The following is a 22,488-nucleotide window of genomic DNA, read 5'->3' on the forward strand; positions in this document are numbered from 1 at the left end:
AAATGCTGGAATGTTATTTCACTTGCAGACTATTTCCACTTTTTTTAATTTGATTCGTTATTCCTTTCAAACAGGTATTTTGTACATATTTGACGTCTGTGAACTGCGTATCACTAATACATTCCTCAAAAGAACAAAAAGAAAAATATTTCGAATTCATAAAAACTTTACAGAAGGATATACACTATAAGATTCTTTTTGAGGGACTCTACCCCACACTATGTGCGCTACTGGAGTTTACTAAACATTTACCGTGGCCCAACTTGGACCTCAATATCCTTATTATTTCTGAACCTTCTGTTGTCTTTCTGTGGCACCGCCTGCACTTCTCTCTCACCCACTAACTACCACACGTACCCTGGACTTTTAACTAGCACCTTCCTCTCGTCCCACGTGCACCGTTTGGATACTTCCTTACCTGAACGTTGAACTGTGACCAAAGTCTCTCTTACAGTCACCTGGACTTTGGCTCTGCATAAAGCTAACTTATCCATGGCGGTTTGGTTTTCTATGTCTGAGCTATATACTTAATGGGTCACCGTGGTGTAGTGGCTAAGGTTTCTGACCGCAACACATTCACGGGTCGCTAAGTGGTCTAGCGCACAGGTTCGAATCTTGGTTGTGGCAGTCTGTCCACAGTCCACCCAGCTGTTTATCCTTTCCTTGGGGTTGGTCGATAAATTTGGTACATGGGTATATATATATATATATATATATATATATATATATATATATATATATATATATATATATATATATATATATATATATACCTCTCCATTGTTTACCCTGGATGCTTTATATGCCTTGGTTTGGTGCATTGACATCAAGTTGATCCCTATATACCACATCGTTCTAATTAACTCTGTCCCGTGCCCGCTTTTCGCTCTGTTTCACTCCATCCTTCCATCTCCAGTTTGGTGTCCCCTTTTCCTTATTCCCGCCACTTCTGACACACACATGCTCTTTGTCACCCTTTCCTCGCTCATTCTCTCCATATGTCCAAACCATTTCAGCACAGGCTCTTCAGCTCTCTCAACCACACTCTTTTTGTAACCACATCTCTTACCTTTTCATTACTTACACCCACCTTCTCTCCGCACAGTCTTATCTATAGCCCATGCCTCTCTTCTATATAATAATGTTGGAGCTACTATACCTCCAAACACCCATTTTTGCCCTCCCAGATAACGATCTCTTTCCACACATTCTTCAGCGCTCCCAGAACCTTGGCCTGTCACCCACCCTATGACTCGCTTCTGCTTCCATGGTTCAGTTCGTTACCAAATCCATTCTTAGACATCTAAAGTAGTGCACTTCCTCCATTCTTTGTCAGTTCAAACGCATACCCCTATCTTGCCCGTCCCTCACTATCCTAAACCTAATAACCTTGCTTTTATTCACATTAAATCTTTACTGTCCCTAGAGATTAATTTTTGTTTGCCTACTTTAGCTATGGATACAACTTAGCATCTACCGAACATGGTTTTGCCCTCTGTTTACTTGATATTCTCCTGGATTCTACTAAACATCATTTACCTAAACTTACTCATAAGGTATTGAACCTTGAACTCTACGGGAAGAATACCCGAATTCTATTTATTGCCTCTGACCCCCATCAAAACTCTTTGTAAAAAATGACTTTGATTTTACAAACGGTTTAACAGCACATTGCAAAGTATCTACCAACCATATCCTTCACTTTCCTTGGAGCCTACGTGTGCCATGAACAGGATTAGTTCCCTGTCCACTCTTTGTTTGTACGATATAAACACAATATCGAACCCTGAGCTCCAGATGAATTATGACCCGACCCTGAATTACCCATCAGACGGATCAACACACGACACCTACCGGCTAACAGGGCGAAACATAACGAAGGTTTAATTGTCAGAGAGGAATACTTGCCTCCCACATCCTCCATTACCACCCAACTGGGAATTCATTTATAGCTGGAATAAAAGTTTTAAGAGCACGTTTTACTGCCGGGGCAACGTTGGCCTCGTGTCGTATGCAAGGGTTATATGGTCATTTATGTAGGCGAATTGTGCGTCATATACGTGAGTTATCAAGAGCACATTTCGGTTATTGGTCACACACAAGGTCCATTGGAATAACAATACATATTATATAACCTGGTAGGTGACCGGAGATAAAAACTTGTCAGTATCTCTCGTGATTATCGGCTGGTAGAGGGAAAGGGATTACGGATTAAAACATCTCGTAAGCAGATATGGGAGGGTATCATAGGAATGCGATGATCAAGAGAAACTTAGGGAAAAAGAGAAGAGTTGGAGGGCAATAGATTGCCTGGCGTAACTGAGCTTCTCTACCGTTGATCACTCGCATCCTCTGCCACCGTTTCGTACATATAAAGTTGTCAACAACATGTATGTTACAATTTTTTCATATATGAATTTTTCGCTTTTACGTGCACTCAGTGAGACATATGTTCCTGCATTTGGATTAATGCTCGGTCACTTATAAAAAAAGAAATTTTATATATATATATATATATATATATATATATATATATATATATATATATATATATATATATATATATATATATATATATATATATATATATACTACTAATTGCGTACTTCCTGTCCTAGGAGTCCCTACTATTACTATGAGGCTCTTGTAGCGCTCAGGAAGCCAACCATGTCCACTGGTAGGGAAAACCTGTCATAAAGTGCTTTATTGATACATGTGCGTCAATGAGCGAAGAGTGCAGGACAATTGAGCAGTACGTGTTCCGTGTCTTCTTTGTCGTGTATATATATATATATATATGTATATGTATATATATATATATATATATATATATATATATATATATATATATATATATACAAAGGTGATAAGAGTGAGTGCTCAAATTACAGAGGTATAAGTTTGTTGAGTATTCCTGGTAAATTATATGGGAGGGTATTGATTGAGAGGGTGAAGGCATGTACAGAGCATCAGATTGGGGAAGAGCAGTGTGGTTTCAGAAGTGGTAGAGGATGTGTGGATCAGGTGTTTGCTTTGAAGAATGTATGTGAGAAATACTTAGAAAAGCAAATGGATTTGTATGTAGCATTTATGGATCTGGAGAAGGCATATGATAGAGTTGATAGAGATGCTCTGTGGAAGGTATTAAGAGTATATGGTGTGGGAGGAAAGTTGTTAGAAGCAGTGAAAAGTTTTTATCGAGGATGTAAGGCATGTGTACGTGTAGGAAGAGATGAAAGTGATTGGTTCTCAGTGAATGTAGCTTTGCGGCAGGGGTGTGTGATGTCTCCATGGTTGTTTAATTTGTTTATGGATGGGGTTGTTAGGGAGGTAAATGCTAGAGTTTTGGAAAGAGGGGCAAGTATGAAGTCTGTTGGGGATGAGAGAGCTTGGGAAGTGAGTCAGTTGTTGTTCGCTGATGATACAGCGCTGGTGGCTGATTCATGTGTGAAACTGCAGAAGCTGGTGACTGAGTTTGGTAAAGTGTATGGAAGAAGAAAGTTAAGAGTAAATGTGAATAAGAGCAAGGTTATTAGGTACAGTAGGGTTGAGGGTCAAGCCAATTGGGAGATGAGTTTGAATGGAGAAAAACTGGAGGAAGTGAAGTGTTTTAGATATCTGGGAGTGGATCTGGCAGCGGATGGAACCATGGAAGCGGAAGTGGATCATAGGGTGGGGGAGGGGGCGAAAATTCTGGGGGCCTTGAAGAATGTGTGGAAGTCGAGAACATTATCTCGGAAAGCAAAAATGGGTATGTTTGAAGGAATAGTGGTTCCAACAATGTTGTATGGTTGCGAGGCGTGGGCTATGGATAGAGTTGTGCGCAGGAGGATGGATGTGCTGGAAATGAGATGTTTGAGGACAATGTGTGGTGTGAGGTGGTTTGATCGAGTGAGTAACGTAAGGGTAAGAGAGATGTGTGGAAATAAAAAGAGCGTGGTTGAGAGAGCAGAAGAGGGTGTTTTGAAGTGGTTTGGGCACATGGAGAGAATGAGTGAGGAAAGATTGACCAAGAGGATATATGTGTCGGAGGTGGAGGGAACGAGGAGAAGAGGGAGACCAAATTGGAGGTGGAAAGATGGAGTGAAAAAGATTTTGTGTGATCGGGGCCTGAACATGCAGGAGGGTGAAAGGAGGGCAAGGAATAGAGTGAATTGGAGCGATGTGGTATACCGGGGTTGACGTGCTGTCAGTGGATTGAATCAAGGCATGTGAAGCGTCTGGGGTAAACCATGGAAAGCTGTGTAGGTATGTATATTTGCGTGTGTGGACGTATGTATATACATGTGTATGGGGGGGGGGGGGGTTGGGCCATTTCTTTCGTCTGTTTCCTTGCGCTACCTCGCAAACGCGGGAGACAGCGACAAAGTATAATAAAAAAAAATGTATATATATATATATATATATATATATATTAATTTTTTTTATACTATTCGCCATTTCCCGCGTTAGCGAGGTAGCGCTAAGAACAGACGACTGGGCCTTTGAGGGAATATCCTCACCTGGCCCCCTTCTCTGTTCCTTCTTGTGGAGAATATAAAAAAAAAAAGAGGGGAGGATTTCCAGCCACCCGCTCCCTTCCCTTTTAGTCGCCTTCTACGACACGCAGGGAATACGTGGGAAGTATTCTTTCTCCCCTATCCCCCTATATATATATATATATATATATATATATATATATATATATATATATATATATATATATATATCCCTGGGGATAGGGGAGAAAGAATACTTCCCACGTATTCCCTGTGTGTCGTAGAAGGCGACTAAAAGGGAAGGGAGCGGGTGGCTGGAAATCCTCCCCTCTTTTTTTTTTTATATTCTCCACAAGAAGGAACAGAGAAGGGGGCCAGGTGAGGATATTCCCTCAAAGGCCCAGTCGTCTGTTCTTAGCGCTACCTCGCTAACGCGGGAAATGGCGAATAGTATAAAAAAAAATTAATATATATATATATATATATATATATATATATATATATATATATATATATATATATATATATATATATATATATATATCCTGAGTGTTGAAGCGTTTATCCTCGAATGTTATTCCAGCTTTACTTGTTGCAAGTTTAATTTGTTACATGTTTCATGTCTGACCAGAATGGTATGACATACCGAGTCCCTATCGATACAATCCCACAGAGACTGTAATGATAGATTTAAAAAAGATCATCAGTAATTCTGTATTGAGTGAGCTATCTGTCCCTTTTGTTTTGTTATCGTTTATTAGTTAAAAAAAAATAACACGTGTCAAGTTATGGCAAGACATGAACTTAGGGAATGATGATATGTCTCAGCTAGTTTACTCCAGAGGGGTCTAGCTAGTTGGTGTAGAGAGCAACATCCTATTATTTTTTTTCTCAGTTCGGCTTAAGATGAAGCCGGGTATATCTCCAACCATTACCCTGGCACTTTGAAAACACACTCCTCTTTTACGACGTACATCGCTAATGGCTTCAGCTGATACGATTGCTGACAGAGTTGATAAGATCGTTACTGATAACGTCTGAGGTTTCGGCTGGTATCAACTGATATCGTTTGCTGACTACTAAAAACTTTGCTGACTGTGTCTTAAGATCGCTGCTGACGTCAACTGACACCGGTTTTGACAGCCACCAAGATTGTCACTGATGTCATCCAAGATGGTTGCCGACATCGACCCATGTCGTTGCTGAGAAAAATTGAGATTGTTACCAACGGCATCTATGATTGCTGCTGACATCATCTAACGCAGTTGCTGACAACATCGAAGATGGCTGCTGACATCAGCTAACACCGTTGCTAACAGCATCTTAAGATAATTTCTGACAGCATCTAAGATGGCTGCTGACATCAACTAAGGTGTCTGCTGACGTCAGCTAACACCGTTGCTAACAGCATCTAAGATAATTTCTGACAGCATCTAAGATGGCTGCTGACATCATCTAACACAGTTGCTGCCAACACCTGAGATGACTGCTGACATTAGCTACCATGGGTGCTGACACCATCTCACGAATTTCTCTCCTCGTCTCAGCAGAAGACTATTTCTACACTTTCATATATGATTCATTATCACGACAACGGTTCATCTTGCATTCATACACCCTGAGCCTCATCGACCATATCCTCTACCATCATCAACGTCAGCGCGTGTAGGTCACCTTTGGATCTCTCTCTCTCTCTCTCTCTCTCTCTCTCTCTCTCTCTCTCTCTCTCTCTCTCTCTCTCGTCATACCACGAGCCATTTCTTGAGTGATGTGGTGTCATCAAGTAAATTAGGTTATCACATGTATTATTCGGCCAAGGGATTACATCAATTTGCCGTGCTCCCAACACTTCAACTTTGCAAAAGTTTTTTGGTTTTTTTGGCCTTTTCCAAAGACAATTTGGCATTGTACTTCAACGTAGTGTCTTGTTTTCTTTTGGGTATTGACAAAATCGTATCCTAAAAAACGACTCCAGCGGGACTTGATCAAAATTTTCTCCCAGGTTCCAAATAAGTGACGCCTAATGCAATAGTCGCGTACCAGATGGTATCGATCCATCTGCAGCGTTCTGTGCTAACGAGATTAGGAAGCAGAATGCGTTTCCTGCAGATGCTTTGCTGTTTTATGCGGTGTTTTCAATTGTTTTCTTTCGTAGGTGACATGGAATCGTTCTCTAGTTACATCATATATATCCACCAACCGGAAAGTATTTAATACCTTCTTCAGGTGTTAAGAACAATCTAAGGACTATAAACACTCTCTCTGTGGATGTAGTACTCGTGTTCGGTAATTGTGTTGGAATTTCTTATACTTTGAGTATATTTGAGATATTACTAACCCTGCACCGTGATGACTCGACAAGCACTCAACTTCCTTCTCAACCCCATCTAAAACTTCACCTCGTCAGACATACACCCATCTGAAACTAATCCTCCCCAGACATGTGCGAGCTATGCTTTCTCGTTCCGGACCGATTCAACATATCGCGTCACCCAGTACGACTGAAAATGCACCTTCGCTATTGACGACACTTTGTAATGCTCAGTTGTCCTGTGCTCCCCCTGTGATGACGTGTACACACACACACACACACACACACACACACACAGATATATATATATATATATATATATATATATATATATATATATATATATATATATGTGTGTGTGTGTGTGTGTCCTTCCATGCAAAATATCTGGCTTAGGTTTTGTTCATCTGATATGTGCTGGCTTCATCTTCCCATCCTTTCAATTCACCCATATTTTTTGTTAATCATTCTTTACTCTTGTCTCCATTGTGGATTATGAGTCGCACATCTTCACTCTACCATTTTCATTCTCTGTCTTTCATCCATAACTGCAAAGGTTGAGTACATGAAGAATAATATGCCTACAGTATTTCTTTACCATTCATTATCTTCCTGAAGATGGATGACCCATATCCACATCCTTTCATCAAAATGACCTTCACTTGTCAATATTCTTTTCAGATCTCATTTTCAGGCTTTACGACTTTACTGCCCACATTTTCCGCCGCGGTAGCCACCAGGACAGGCCAAATACATTTACATCCTTTTACTCTGGAATTAGAACACATAACAGCATTCACTGTCATTCGTGAGCTCACAAACAATTCGTCTCTGCTATTAACTGTCTAACAGTGAACATGGATCGATTGTGTATTAGTGTATTAGAATTCAATAAATTCAACAGGGTTTTCTCCATTGAATTACCGTAATAGTCATTTCCAGCTCCCTTGCTAAAAGCCTTTTCGGGATCTGTGAATTAGAATCAACCAGCATTTCAGATGTCATGCGTTTAGTTGTTGCGTTACTGAAAGCACCTCACCCAGACTCTACTAAAGTTCTTTTGTTTTTCATATATGATATATATTATCCCAAAGGTTAGTGAGAATTCTGCCTCCGTTTTTCTGCGTGTCGTAGAAGACGACTAAAGGGGGAGGGAACAGAGGGCTAAAACCCTTCCCTTCATGTACTTCATTCTATAAAAGAAGGGACAGGAGGAGTCAAGCAGGGAGTGGTCATACTCCTCGAAGGCTCAAGCTGGGGTATCTAAATGTGTGTGGATTTCAACAATATCAGAAAGAGGAGAGCTAGATGTTATGTTTGAGGAAACAAAGCTAGATGCTCTGGCTCTGGGTGAAATATAGCTCAAGGGTAAAGGGGAAGAATCGTTTGGAAATGTCTTAGGGGTAAAGTCAAGGGTTGGTGAGAGGACGAGAGAGAAGGTAAAACTAGCACTACCTGTGAATCAGGAGCGGTAGGTGTGTGTGATAGTGTAAGAAAGTAAATTCTAAATTGATGTGGGTAAAAATGAAAGTGAATAACAAGAGCTGGGTGATTATCGGTGCTTATGCACCAAGTCATGAGAAGAAGGACCAAGAGAGGTAAGTATTTCGGGAGCAGATGAGTGTGTCAGTAGTTTTGACTTTAGAGACTTGGTATTAGTGAGGGATGATTGAAAGGCGAAGGTGAGTAATGTGGCAGTGAAGGGTATAACTAGGGGATAGAACCTTATGGGACGCCGCTATAGACGGAGAAAGGGGGAGAGGCTGGTCCGTCAACAACTGAGATAGTTCGGCCCGAGAGGAAGTTAGATATGAGAGAGCAAAGTGAGGGAGGGAAGCCAAAGGGGAAGGGGGGCTTAGAGATGAAACCTCGATGTCGCACCCTGTCAAAAGCTTAGACAGTCGAAGAGAGAGATGTAGTATGTAGAAGTAGGACAGCAGTATGCGAAACAAAGGAAAACAGTGGTAGTTGGGACACTGATCTTGAGCCAGATAACATAAGAGTTTGGGAACTCGGAGGTTCTTGAGACTTGCAACAAGTGTGGTCATGTTGGACTAAGCACAGACGGACACCATTATTTTGGAAAGTCAGAGTCGCGTCTTGCAAGCAAGACATTAGGAAAGGTTTTGTTGCTGTGTATTTTGTCAAACTCAAATGTTTACTCAAGGAAAAGTTATTGTCCGTCATATGACTCTCGTCGGATTTCAGAAATGGTAAGAAATGGAGAGAAGGGAGTGTGTAGGAGCCGGAAAATGAGATAGACGAAAAATGTAAGGAGAGGAATAGGTAAATGGAGTAGAAGAAAAAAAAAGTGAGGGGAAAATATTGAAAAGACGGTAAAGGAAGGGGAGAGGTGAGAAGGGAAAGGAGTAGGGATGAGGAGAGGAGGGATGAAAAAAAAAAGAAAAGAGAGAGAGAAGATAGGAGGTAAGAAGTAGAAGGAGGAGAGGGTGAAGAGGACAGACTGTATAGAGAAGAGTTAAGGGAGAGGATGTACATCTCATGACGAAGTTATGATGCATTATATGTTATGCTGAGAGAGAGAGAGAGAGAGAGAGAGAGAGAGAGAGAGAGAGAGAGAGAGAGAGAGAGAGAGAGAGAGAGAGAATTAACTACTGCGCACTTACCTTGCCATGGAATATATCCACATACCTGACGAGAAAGATCAAAGGCTTGTCTCTCTGAACGTCAGGTATTTCGTTGTCTTGAGGATGCATGCTCTCTTCATTGCAACAAGGGACCGGGAGAAACGAGTATCTTTTTTACACTCTAGAATATCATGCCTCACTGGGTCGCCTTCCTGGAGGCACTCCCCCAACCCTCCGTCAGGCATAGCTGTCAGACTTCCTCATACTTCCATGCATTACATCTAGATATGAACGCTGCAATAAGATCTATACATTTTCCATGAGACAGGTGTACATGTGTGTCTATTTTTTTCTTTCTTTTTCTTTCCAGATGTTGCTGCCGGAGTGCCTTCTTATCTAAACGATGAAATGAACACACGCACAAGTGCAGAAGGTAATGGAAACATGATATATTTCCGGAGGTGGGAGGTGATACCCCGGATCCTAACAACAGGAAGACTCGCAGAAATGAAGGAGAGTAAGAGAGGAAAGAGAGAAAGTTACTGAACTTATGGAAAATGGACAACGACGTGAACTGAAGCCATATATCTGCTAGTGAACCTGACCTATCTGCATGACTGGTTGTAGTGTTAAACGTTAAATGAGTACTGGCCTCTGGAACAAATAGTGACATTTCATTCATGTGGACCCGTCGCCTGATAAGAGAGATAACTTAGGGAACGAATAAACTAGACAGGAAGAAAGGAAAGCGAGCGTGTCAAGTCAAGTCAGCCGGCACTTGGGGTCGCCTCGCATCCTGCCAGGCGAGCGAGATGACCCGTGTGACGTCACTGAGGGAGGTCAGCTTCCTGCTCTGTGTCATCTTACTCAGCGGTCAAGGTAAGTGATGAGACAGGTTACCGTGTGTTTCAAGGAGAAGAACGACCATTGTAGACTATGTATATCATGAACGTTCGTGTTTACCAAGCCATTTGCTTAATACTGTGGTAATGCAGATCTCTCAAGTGGAGAGACGTTTCTCTGTCTTACTGTAGGCACAGCCACGATCATGTATGTTTAATATGGGCAGTGTAGCTTTAGATGGATGTATTTCTGGCGGGATGGTGCTTAAGACTGTAGTACGGGGTGTGGTTAAGGGTTTGTCGGTTTTTTTACGGTGTGTACATGTTTTGTGTCTCAGTTCTGTTTGTTGTGGGTGGTGGGGAATCTGTAACTACAAGTTGTTGAAGTGTTAGTCAAGGGCTAGTCGTTATTTATGGAGTGGTTTGGACTGAGAAGGTTTACAAAGACCTAATGACCCAGCATACTGAAGTGGGATTGTACTGAGAGAATTAGTATTTCACTGTGTTGATGGTGAGTGCTTTGTTACAAGGCAGCCAGGGGCTGCTTTAAGTGCGCTGTACCGTGTGGTTAGATATACTTTCGTCAAGGTTAGATGACCAGGCAGGTGAGGCATACTTTAGGGTGGAGCGGATAAATTGTTTGGAAAGGATACCAAAGGATTTGATTTTTTGTCCAAATCTAGTACCAATAAGTGTCCTTAAGGCGTTTAGTTAGTTTGTTGCGTTTATGTTACTGTTTTTAGTGATGGGGTGACTGTTATCTGTGTCGTATGTGATGCCTCATGATAGTTGGAGCTTTGTTAAGTAAGAGAGAGAGGCCATCCATGATGACTGGAGGGATCATTCAGGTTGGATGCATGTCTGGCTGGGGTCAGTAGCCTGAGTGGGGACTTCTGCAGATGTACAGAAACTCTCTTCTGGGTGCGTCACTGTGCTAATTGTGTGATGCAGTGTTGCATGCTGGTTATTGCTAGTGTATTGCCAGGGTACTGCAATGTGATTTTGTGATTGTACGGTCGTCTGTACACGAGATGATGATACATAGGAGAGAGAGAGAGAGAATACTTCTCTGCGTGTCGTAGAGGGCGACTAAAAGGGGAGGGAACTGGGGGCTGGAAATCCTCCCCTCCAGTTTTTACTTTACCAAAAGAGGGAACGGAGAAGGGGGCCAAGTGAGGATTTTATCTCTAAGGCTCAGTCCTCTGTTCTTAACGCTACCTCACTAACGTGGGAATGGCGAACATGTATGAGAGATAGAATATACACCATTTTTTCAACATTTCAACACGTCGATATTTTACAAGCAAGTAATACGTAAACAAACAAGGCTTATGATCATTTACAATCATTGTTAATTGGACCAGAGGCAGTGACGTTTTGCCGAGGTGAATCTGGGAAATATGGGAAAACTTTGTTTCGAGATATGGGGGTCATCAGCGATGTGGATATCGATCCTGCCGTAACATCGTAAAGCATAGAGAAGCTAGTGATCGATCCACTCTGAAATGCATTCAACTTGTACGGCAAATCTGGGGTTTAAATTCTCTGAAATACTCCATACTACGGAGTAAGAAATTCAAAACTTCAGCATTTCATATGACTGAAAATTCAGAAAGAAAAATGAACACCGATGAATATTGAATGCGTAAATATCCGAGGATATATTTGATGGAATTAATTGATAACTAAACAAACTGGACCTTAAACAGGGGATGGCTATAAATACGAAGTTGGTAAAGAACATAAAATTCAAGTCAAGTCACAGAGCCCTCACACGTACGGTAAAAAATGTTATACAGAATAAATATTCTGCGCGTGTTTCCCTTTGAAATACATACAACATAAACGGAAAAGGGTTACCTACTAGAAATTTGTGATATACATTTTTGAAGGATGCCTTAGTGCGAAAGGAAAAATATACCATAAGAAAACCAACACTTAAAAAGAACCTTATAGAAGTATAAAGCTAAGCGATACATAAAAGCACAGCTTAGGTGAATATACGATGATCATTATATGTGGTAGTCAGAAATCTAATGATAAATACAGGAATTCTATTCATTTGAGGATGGGAAAGAATCAAATGCTTCAAGATACCGAACTTTGTGCATACATTGTCGCTCTTAAGGTATGGGAACATGTACTCTTGGGTATTATTATAGCCATTATTAACTGAAAATATTCTATATATGTATATATATATATATATATATATATATATATATATATATATATATATATATATATGTATTTCTTCCTCTCCAGGAAATTATTTTTCTGATAAGCTGTTACTCAGTCCCATTTCTCTTGAAATATTACGTTGCACGAACCTTTGAGAGAACATGATCTCTCCTGAGTTTTAGAGTCTGCATGGGTAGCATACCACAGTACCTCAGGGAAATCCACAAGAAAGCCGGTCATATAGCAACAGGGCAAGTTGCCTAGCGGTGCATGTACACCCTCCTCGAAAGAACTCTTGCGAGCCACTGAGACCCGTTGTCAAAAACCCTACCGAGTACAGACTGTTTGACGTAAGTTGCCAGATATTGCTGGCACTATAAACTTACACTACTTTTATGTCTTAAATGAATAAATTACCCGCACCAGAACGAGGAGAATATATTTGACAAAGGATGGTTCATTAGTCGACTGCTCGCAGGGAATGGTGTCTTGGTGACGGTAAGAAAATCGAGTTTAAACCTACCTTAGAATTTTGGATATTATATCGTTTCTAAGCTTTTCGATAAGTTTTCCTCCTGTTGCTGTAGAAATTTTCATATATTTGTTTAAACAAATGGAGAACCATCGCATATGGTCTCACTAGATTAATGTTTATCATATAGCGTAGCCATCTGCATCGTAAATATGGATACTCCCTTGCTTCAGGTGCGCCATATCTTTGACGGGATAAGAGTTGAAAATTACGGAGATTATCTTCATGGAAGGTAGGCGTAAAGCATGGAAGAATATTGCGGAAGCCTCTCATCTTTCACGAGGGCTTGCGGTACACAACACAGAAGACGGCTGTAGAGGTGGTGGCGGTAGGGTCGTGGTGGTAGTTGGGGTCGTGGAGCCTTTCATCCTGCCAGTGAGGCGAGGCGGGTGTTGCTAGGGAGGTGAGACCTCTTACTCCACACACATTCCTGAGAGAGCTTTGTCTTATGACCTGTAAAAGTTAATGATGAAAACCCTCAAGATTATGATATTTTCTTTCAGTAATGTTTTGTAGTTTAGAAGGAATATTAATTGGTGTAAGACTGGTATAACACAGGATTTGAAGCACCGAGAATGGGTAAGGATACAAGGTGAACCAGCAGTTTTGTAAGAGGACCACGGAGAAATTGATTTAAACTATGAATAAAAGAAATACGAGAAGCAAGAAATTTGTTATTGTTTTTCGGTATACAGGAATGTGACGCAAAACGATGTTAGGGAAAAGAAGAAATAACACGTAAGACTGTAACAAATACGAAAGCATGTGCGAGAAATGGGTAGGTCTGAGAGAGAGGAGTCAATTATGGGTAAATTTTAGAATTTCCAAAATGATATTTCTTTAAATCATTAAACATACACTGGCCCTTGTAAGTTATTTTTCACTGAGATTCAGTAGTCTATTCACATCAAACCCTTGCCAACTTGTTGCTGTATGTAACCATTGATCGTCTAATGTAAGTGTTAAAGTGGTGTCGAAAATCGTAACGGTATTCCAAAATACAAAAGTCGATTGTTTTTTTGAATAGCTTGTTGTATTTTTCAGTGGTCCGCCTGTATGATAACCATTGGGCTAACCATTTCATCCCACTCCCACACGGGTCGTAGCTAACATCATTTCATCCCGCTCCCACACGGGTCGTAGCTAACATCATTTCATCCCGTTCCCAAACGCGTCGTAGCTAACATCATTTCATCCCGCTCCCACACGCGTCGTAGCTAACATCAGTCCACCGACACGACTGTAGGTCGTGGCTATTGGCTGGTCCAAGATGGAAAGCTTTTTCCTCCTCGTACGATGCGGTTGGACCAGGTTTCGAATTCCGGGAGCCCAGATGTAAATCATCATCATTTATTCCATGTGTTCACTACATGTCGATGATACATAAGCTTTACTATGCCGCTGGAGAAGCGACAAGTGCGGGCGCAGTCTTTCCCGATCCCTCTGTCATGTGATGTGCAACGGGGATCTTGTGGACCATTGGTTGGTCTGAGGTGGAGAGGTTTTGTCTGTTCGTTGTCCAATGATTTGCGTACAGGTTGAAAGGAGACTTTCCATTCGCGGTTTATCCAGTAGAGGGTGGAGTCCTCTGTGCAGTATATGTACATAGATTCAAATACAAATCTGCGGCTGCTTCACGCCACAATCGCTCGCCGTCTTTCACATGTTGTATCGAGGAACTTGTGGGAGTGTCGACATCTTTGTCATGTGGACATTTTCCCTTATTCTTGTCTCAAGCAAATATCCTGCAGCTTATGAAAGTTTTGATAATCATCTCTCTCTCTCTCTCTCTCTCTCTCTCTCTCTCTCTCTCTCTCTCTCTCTCTCTATATATATATATATATATATATATATATATATATATATATATGATATATATATATATTTTTTTTTTTATACTATTCGCCATTTCCCGCGATAGCGAGGTAGCGTTAAGAACAGAGGACTGGGTTTTGAGGGAATATCTTCACCTGGCCCCCTTCTCTGTTCCTTCTTTTGGAAAAAGAAAAAAAAAAATATATATATATATATATATATATATATATATATATATATATATATATATATATATATATATACGTAAATCACTGTTCCGGTGACTTGATTCATATTATCAATAGGCTATACAAACTTTCACATTAGCCTTTAATAAGCTTAATATAATTTCCAGGGTGGACATTAATTCCATTAGAATTTTGCATAATCCACCCCACGTTGAATTCCTCTATATCGGTTCAGAATACACCACTGGTTCCGGGATCGTTGCATCAAGCTTTGGGTATACAAAGTCTTTTGACCTGCATCCCAGTTTCTGATTAGAATTAACGACATTTTATGCTCTCCTCTCGTGTTTCATGGACTGTATAAGCGCTGTGATGGTTAGCTACCGAAGTGACGAAAGATTCAGTCATCCATGATTACCTCACACTGATTCCCCCTCTCCTTTTTCTTTTTTGGTGTCGTCAGGCACTGACCCCATTTTACGTTGGCTGAGTGGCTGTGTGACACGTTCCTCCGTTGGCTAAGTGGCTTTGTGACTCGCACCTCCATTGCCTGAGTGGCTGCATGACTCGCTTCTCCGTTGGCTGTGTGACTCGCTTCTCCGTTGGCTGAGTGGCTGCGTGACTCGCTACTCCGATAGCTGAGTGGCTTATGGCTCGCTCCCCCGTTGGCTGTGTGGTTCGATACCACCTCCGCTTGAGCGGCTGTAAGACCCGCTTTTCCGCTGGCTGTGCGACACGTATAGGACAATAAGATTATGTTCATAACGCTACTCAGTACCTGGTGGATGTTTCGATTACAGTACCTTCTCTGACGGGGAAATTCGTGGACATCGACTTGTTTTACGGAAGGAGAGTCAGGAACTGTGATTTATCTGCCTGCAAAAAGTGGGCGAAAATCATGTTGTTTTTAACGGAATAAGTTGAGGAACGCTTTCTTGTTTAATGGAAGGGGTCGGGTTGATGATTTCTTTGATACGACACTCGGAAAAACATGCCATGTTTGACAGAAGAACGAAAGTCAGTGACTTGCCTGGCGGGAAAGGTGACGATACTGATTTGTCTGATGCGAGAGCTGAAGACCGCGACTTGATTGACGTACGAGGCCGAGCGGTGGTGTGCTTTAACAATAGAGGCATTGACGGGGGAGAGGGCTTAAAACAGTGATATATATCTGACTCGAAATACGAGGACAGTGACGACTGACGAGAGAGGTGAGATGCAGTGATTTTCCTAACGAAAAGGTTTTAACTACGGTAAAAATTAGACAGTCATTCGCTGGTCTGTTAGAATTTCGGCAACAATTTGAAAAACACAAGTGTAATTTCAAGTTTTGTTTAGGCCGTGGATCTCTTGCTGGTCACCGCTTGCAAGGAATTACGACTTGTCACTGAAAAGTTTAGATTAGCTGAATCACGAGAGGTAATTGCTGAGAAATGCTGGGGCTGGTTGATCCACATCTTCCGGCAGACTGTGGAGATCATGGAAATGTCTCGTTTTTTTCTTGTCGTCGAGAGTTTAATTCTCTCTCATCGTCAGTGGAGGTAGAAACAGGAAAAAATAAAGACTAGATTAACTCAAATAGATTCTGACAGCCTTTCACCGAAGGCGAACAGAAAACATTTCCCGATGCATGAAGGAATGATGATACTTTATCGACACCACAATACGTTGACATTAAGCAAATGAGAATATTGCTTGACTTGATGGCAATCTGTTCACTGCCCGTGGCTGTGTAGGATTTGGAGCTGGGTCAAGGTTTCTCAAGGTAAGAACATCACCGGCATTGATTTTATACCTCCTGCATCACTTTCTACATGAAGCCACCCCATGTAGAGTCTTGATCAGGTATTCAACTACACATTCTGCTTTCTACAGGTAATCAAACCTCACTCTTCTCGTCAGACACTGTGTTGCCCCGTCGAGAACAAGAGACAGAATTGAGATATGTTTTGAAGTCCTGACGTGTTAGGCTGTTTTTGAGTCTGAATGCGGACGTTACAAAATGAGCTTGACACTGATAGCAAGGAAGGTGGCCTTTATTCGTGGCACACACACTGTTGTCTGTGGAAGTAGCAGGAGTAACGCATGTCATCTTACCCATGCTGGGATACGTGTCGTAACATTACCGAGGTGTCGGATGTTCAAGTCCGTAATGGCATCAGCCAAAATGCTTAAATTCCCCCTTTGAAAAGAGTATGCAAACTCGAGGAGCTCATGAGGAGCTAATCCACGTATCTCAGCGTCTCAGCATAGCTCTTAGAAAGCCTCAAAATTATGAAGGAGGATCATGAGACTTTTGCAGTGACCTCGAGCGATGTACGTACGTATACCGCACCGCTGAGGAGGATCGGTGAAGTGAATTATCTTGGTCGACTGGCAGCCATGATAACTTGAACTGCAGTAGTTTTTCTGTTGGGAACGTCGGTATTCAGTAGGCATGGACTCGCCATACCATGAGCACAACACAGCAGACTTTCAGGAAACACATCTTCGATTCTTTAGTTAAGTACACCACAAGTTGGGTACACACTCCTCCAGTTAAAGACGTAAAATCTTTAGTATCATCTTAGGGATGCCATCTCTCTGGGCTGTATCTCTAAAGCTAACGGCTCCTCCGTTCCTGTCTGTTGAATCATTTATTCTTACGTTTTCACAAAATAAGTTCAAAGAAATTTCCTTTCCGGATGTTATACGCTGTACACAGAGGTTCCATCCTGGTCCATTTTCAACATTGATATTCTAGTGGAATGCTGACATTCGTCATTGCTCTGCATAAGCTCATAGAGACGATCAAAAGCAGTCTGTTTGCGAGCGTCTTTTGCCCAACGCGGCTCCAGAACCGACTGTCTTGTACTAAATAATTGGACTCCAGACTGTTTTAGATATTTCGTCTCGGAGGCAACGAGATCAAACGCACTTTGTGCGCCCCTCTGGCCACAACATCTATTCATGTCCTTCGCCAGCTCGACCAAAGAATGTTTCTTTAAATTCAATTTTCGTTACGTCGCTTGTTCTCCCGCAGCAAATATAGTCATTCTTTATTTCAAAGTGAACCTCGCGCCTGGGTGGTACGAGCAGATAGATGCTCAGCCATTGTTTGTCGTGTATATTAGAATCTCCTCCATAGGGGATTTCAGTGAACGAGTGTAAAGATTGTAACGCCTCTGGGCAGGAGGCCAAGTAGTCGAAGAACTGGGCATTACTTGGGGAATGTGAGACAGAGAGGGAGGGAGGGAGTGCAGGGAATATAGACAAAACATAAAAGCATAGTTATAGAGGGTAAGGAGATTGTGAACGAGAAGGCTTTGTCTTTAGGAGACTCAAGATCCACGAGGCAAGCGTTAGGTATATTGGAGATGATTCAGTGGTAGAGATTATGATATACGAGAATCGCCAGGCATTGACGAAATATCTTGGTCAGTCAATGTCACACAGTACGCAAACATGACTGAATCTCTGTACCTTCATCAATGTTTGAAGTGCAGAAAAAATGCAAGTTTGTACCTTTTGGCCTCTGTTCATCTGTCAAAAGATTAGAAATCCAGTTACAGTGATGATGGCATTATACCTCGTGGTAAAAAAAGAATATCATCCACTTTTTATTTCGAACATTTTCTCTCTTGCCTAAAATTTATTTCCTGGAAGCATGTGACTTTATTATAAACTTATCACAGTACGGCTCTGATCCAGTAAAGCTATGACTTAGTTCATCTACTTGGGGAGAATTTCCAGAATTTAATTTTTCCTAATGATTAATTGCCTTGTACCTTGAGATTAATGATAACACTGGCATTGATCCCATTAACATGGATGAATGTAATGACATATTACAGAATGTTTTACAAGAAAAAAGCAAAAAATACAGACTGATATATTTCCAGTCTTAATGAAAAATTGATACAAGAAAAATACAAGCTGATTTATTTCCAGTCTTTATAAAGGAAATTTAAAATCAAGATATTTTTAGACAGCTTGGTTGGTGCTGTAGAGGAAGACGAGACGCTGCCGAACACTAATGAATGTATTTGGATCTGGACCTCGGCCGACCCCCGTGTGACTGACTAGCCCAAAGCACTCGTAGCGTACCTTCCTCTTTGAGTTCCATCACATCCACCATCAGTACATGGAATTGTACCTGAGATTGTATCCCCCTGTTTTCTCGCTCATCACAACCAGTCAGAACACTGTAAAGGCTTTTTTTTTTCTTCTTTCCCTCATTTGTTTCAAAGATCAAGCAGCGTAGATTAAGGGAACTGCTGAACTGTTCGCCCCAGCGATAGATCCCAGTTCATCAACATTCCATCAGAGGAGACGGTCAGTATCAATGTTGACTGTCTGCTCCCGAGTGTGTGGACAATCTTCACAGGTCTCATCTGACGGGGATTATTCTCTCTCTGTTCGGTGTGATGCCTTAGGCAAACAGAGGGATGAAGTGGCACCGGGATCGCCAGTGGAACCGACGTGGGTGGTTGTGTTTTTATGTCACTGTGAAATCATTCGCTTAAAGGAATGCTCGCTGGGTTATGAACCTCTCGTATGTAACTGATAGTAATGTGTTCATAATTTTCAGAAGTTTGACGAAGTTTAACTTTTTTCGAGCATTTCATAATCCGTCAGTATTCACTTCACCTCATTATATATAAATACTTCCCACGTATTCCCTGCGTGTCGTAGAAGGCGACTAAAAGGGGAGGGAGCGGGGGGCTGGAAATCCTCCCCTCTCGTTTTTTTTTTAATTTTCCAAAAGAAGGAACAGAGGGGGCCAGGTGAGGATATTCCAAAAAAGGCCCAGTCCTCTGTTCTTAACGCTACCTCGCTAACGCGGGAAATGGCGAATAGTTTAAAAAAAAGAAAAAAAAAAAAAAAATATATATATATATATATATATATATATATATATATATATATATATATATATATATATAGCGGGGGACTGGAAATCCTCCCCTCTCGTTTTAATTTTCCAAAAGAGGGAACAGAGAAGGGGACCAAGTGAGGATTTCCCTCAAAGGCTCAGTCCTCTGTTCTTAACGCTACCTCGCTAATGCGGGAAATGGCGTATAGTATGGGAAAAATATATATATATGGTAGGAGATCTTCCTGTAAACATTTTGTAAACAGTTTGCCGAAGATATGTGATTTTGATGTCACTGCTCTGCTGGTGACAAAATCCAGTGAGTAACTCCAGAAAGTAGCGACAGAGTTGAGGAGAGTATCTGAGAAGATGAGTAAATGTAATCAAAAGTTGTATGATTAGGTGCAGCAGCATCAGGGTGGCACAAGATGGGATGTGTCACTTTTGTAATACGAAAGACCTAAAGGAACGTTAGATATGTGCCCTTCTCTCCTCTTCTCCAATCTGTCATCGTTACGCATCAGATCTTTCGAGAAATGTTCTAAGGTTTCTGAGTGAATTGTTGAAGCAAACATTTAATTTCTAATCAGAGAGGTGGAAAATATTTTCCACATATATTCCGTAGGAAGACTAGTAACTTTGTAATCACACGAGCACATTATTTCAGATGTTTTACGAGCAGGTTCCAGAACAAAATCTTGCGTCACTCCTCGTGCGACCTCCACCCATTTTGATAAGGTTCATCTGAAATACGTCCCTGTGTTCCCTTCCGCTAGGATAATCTTCGATCCATCGAAATAGTCTCCCTTCATATTCTTTAATCAGTATTCCAATCTACACAGTATCAAATGCTTTCTAGCAGTCTAGGTGCAAACAATTCAACCAGCCATCCCCTTTGTCTAGGATAGAACTCACTCCCTCGTAGAAATCTAAGAGGTTCGTTACACATGACCTCCTTTCCTTGAAACAACGCTGTCTCTCATTAAGGTCATTTTTTACCTGTAGAGAATCATCCATCTGCTTTGTAATTATCTTCCCAAAACCTTACAGACCACACTCATCAGCGAGACTGCTCTGTTGTTCAGAGAAAGTTACGATATTTGCCCCTTCTCCTTGGCGCTTTGTCTCTCACTAGCAGCATTTTGGTCAATATTTCAAGAGGTGTATCTTGTGTGTCTGCACACATCACCATCATATATGGTGCATATATATCTGTACACGTGTTGTGCTTGTGTTTATATGTACGTTTGTGTGCGAGTCTCTGTTTGCATATGTGTATTCTGTGTTATGTATTTGTCTGTCTGCCATTATCTGCACACACGCGTCTGTTTGCGTTTGAGTGGAGCAGTTGTAATAGTTTTACGACATCGAGAATCGTCGCTGCTGAGACTGTCCTCTGCCTTGTGAACTATTTCGAATAACACATTTACGTTGTCGAAGGAAGAATGGGTTGGACACCTTTCCTCCTTATGGCGATGGATGGAGGGAGGAAATTTGAAATTCATGCAAAAAAAAAAAAAAGGGAGAAATATCGACATGGAAAACAGCGGCGTTTCTATAAGAATGACTCAAACCACACTAAGAGGAGAGAGGCAGTCAGTCCCTCGAATGGCGAGAGCCCAGGGAAAGGTCCAACGATTCAGGTGACAGTTACGGAGTGAAGCACCACATTCTGAGATGGAAGAAAAACCTCAAGACCCCTGTTAAAGTCAGGATGTTTTGAGTGCTGTGGCGGAGACAACGGATCAACCACTCAACACTGTGTGGCTGCGTTGAATGACAACTGAGCCATAAGAGGGGTGACACTATGGATACCCCCAGCCTTTCCAGTGGTTATTGAGTACGGATGAAGGCAAGGAGGCTGCGGAGGTTGAGAGTGGGTAGGTGGCATTCTTCCGAGGTGTGACACTCAGTCGTTGGTAAGGTCTAGTTCGGATCTGGTTGTGCTGAGATCGAGCAACCTGTGACTCTTGCTGTGACAGAAGGTATTAGATTCACAGTTCCGATTAAGAAGATAATCAGAATTGTGAAGCGTATAATGTCCGTGAAAATGAAACCCTTTTTGGAGATGATGTAGAGAAATCCTTCCCAGGGGATGTGGTAGCATCAATTTCTGAAGGATAAGGTCTGCTTTGAGCGCAGACCGAATGAGGTTAGTTAATGGTTGTAACGGAGACGTTTTTTGCAGACGCCAAAAAGAAAGAAGAACAGTAGAATACGCAAGATACAAAAGCAGTGACATTACTTTCCCTCTGGCCTGTAGGAGGTCATAAGGATAAGCCAATCTTGGTTACGAGGTTCTGTTCACCACAGGCTCCCAAGTTCAAAAATCCCCTTATACAAGTCACAGCTCAGGTGCCACTGTAAATAATGTACAGCATCTGTAGCTCTGGTCGCCACTGGAGCACAGGTAGGGTTAAGTTTTGACAACCTTGACGTAAAAGCTCAGCGTAGGACCTGATCTGATGGTCATTGCCTTCCTTGTTGATGCAGCTTTCTGGGAATCCATCAAAGCTTCGCTTCGTATACAGGAAAGCGTCATTAAGATTAAATTCAAACTGAAAATTTCCTGAGTGATATACAGTGAAGAAAAACAGATTCAGTATTTCTACAGGCATCTGTAGCAGTATGTTGATGGACCTGTTTAGGTTGGCGACTGTAGGGAAACCATCTTTTTTTTCAACGGAGGACAGACTTA

General features: G+C 41.6%; 1 protein-coding gene across 2 annotated transcripts in view; it reads left to right on the top strand.

Annotated features, from left to right (window-relative positions):
* Positions 1–22,488, top strand: part of LOC139749837 (neuronal acetylcholine receptor subunit alpha-10-like) — a 306,308-nt gene that overhangs the window by 167,983 nt on the left and 115,837 nt on the right. For both annotated transcript variants that reach the window (XM_071664145.1, XM_071664146.1), the window contains exon 2: positions 9,748–10,256. In XM_071664145.1, the coding sequence (XP_071520246.1) occupies positions 10,190–10,256 (67 nt within the window). In that variant the 5' untranslated portion in view covers positions 9,748–10,189. The remainder of the gene's footprint in view (positions 1–9,747; positions 10,257–22,488) is intronic.

This window comes from Panulirus ornatus, chromosome 8, assembly GCF_036320965.1.
Source record: "Panulirus ornatus isolate Po-2019 chromosome 8, ASM3632096v1, whole genome shotgun sequence".
Classification (NCBI taxonomy): Eukaryota; Metazoa; Arthropoda; class Malacostraca; order Decapoda; family Palinuridae; genus Panulirus; species Panulirus ornatus.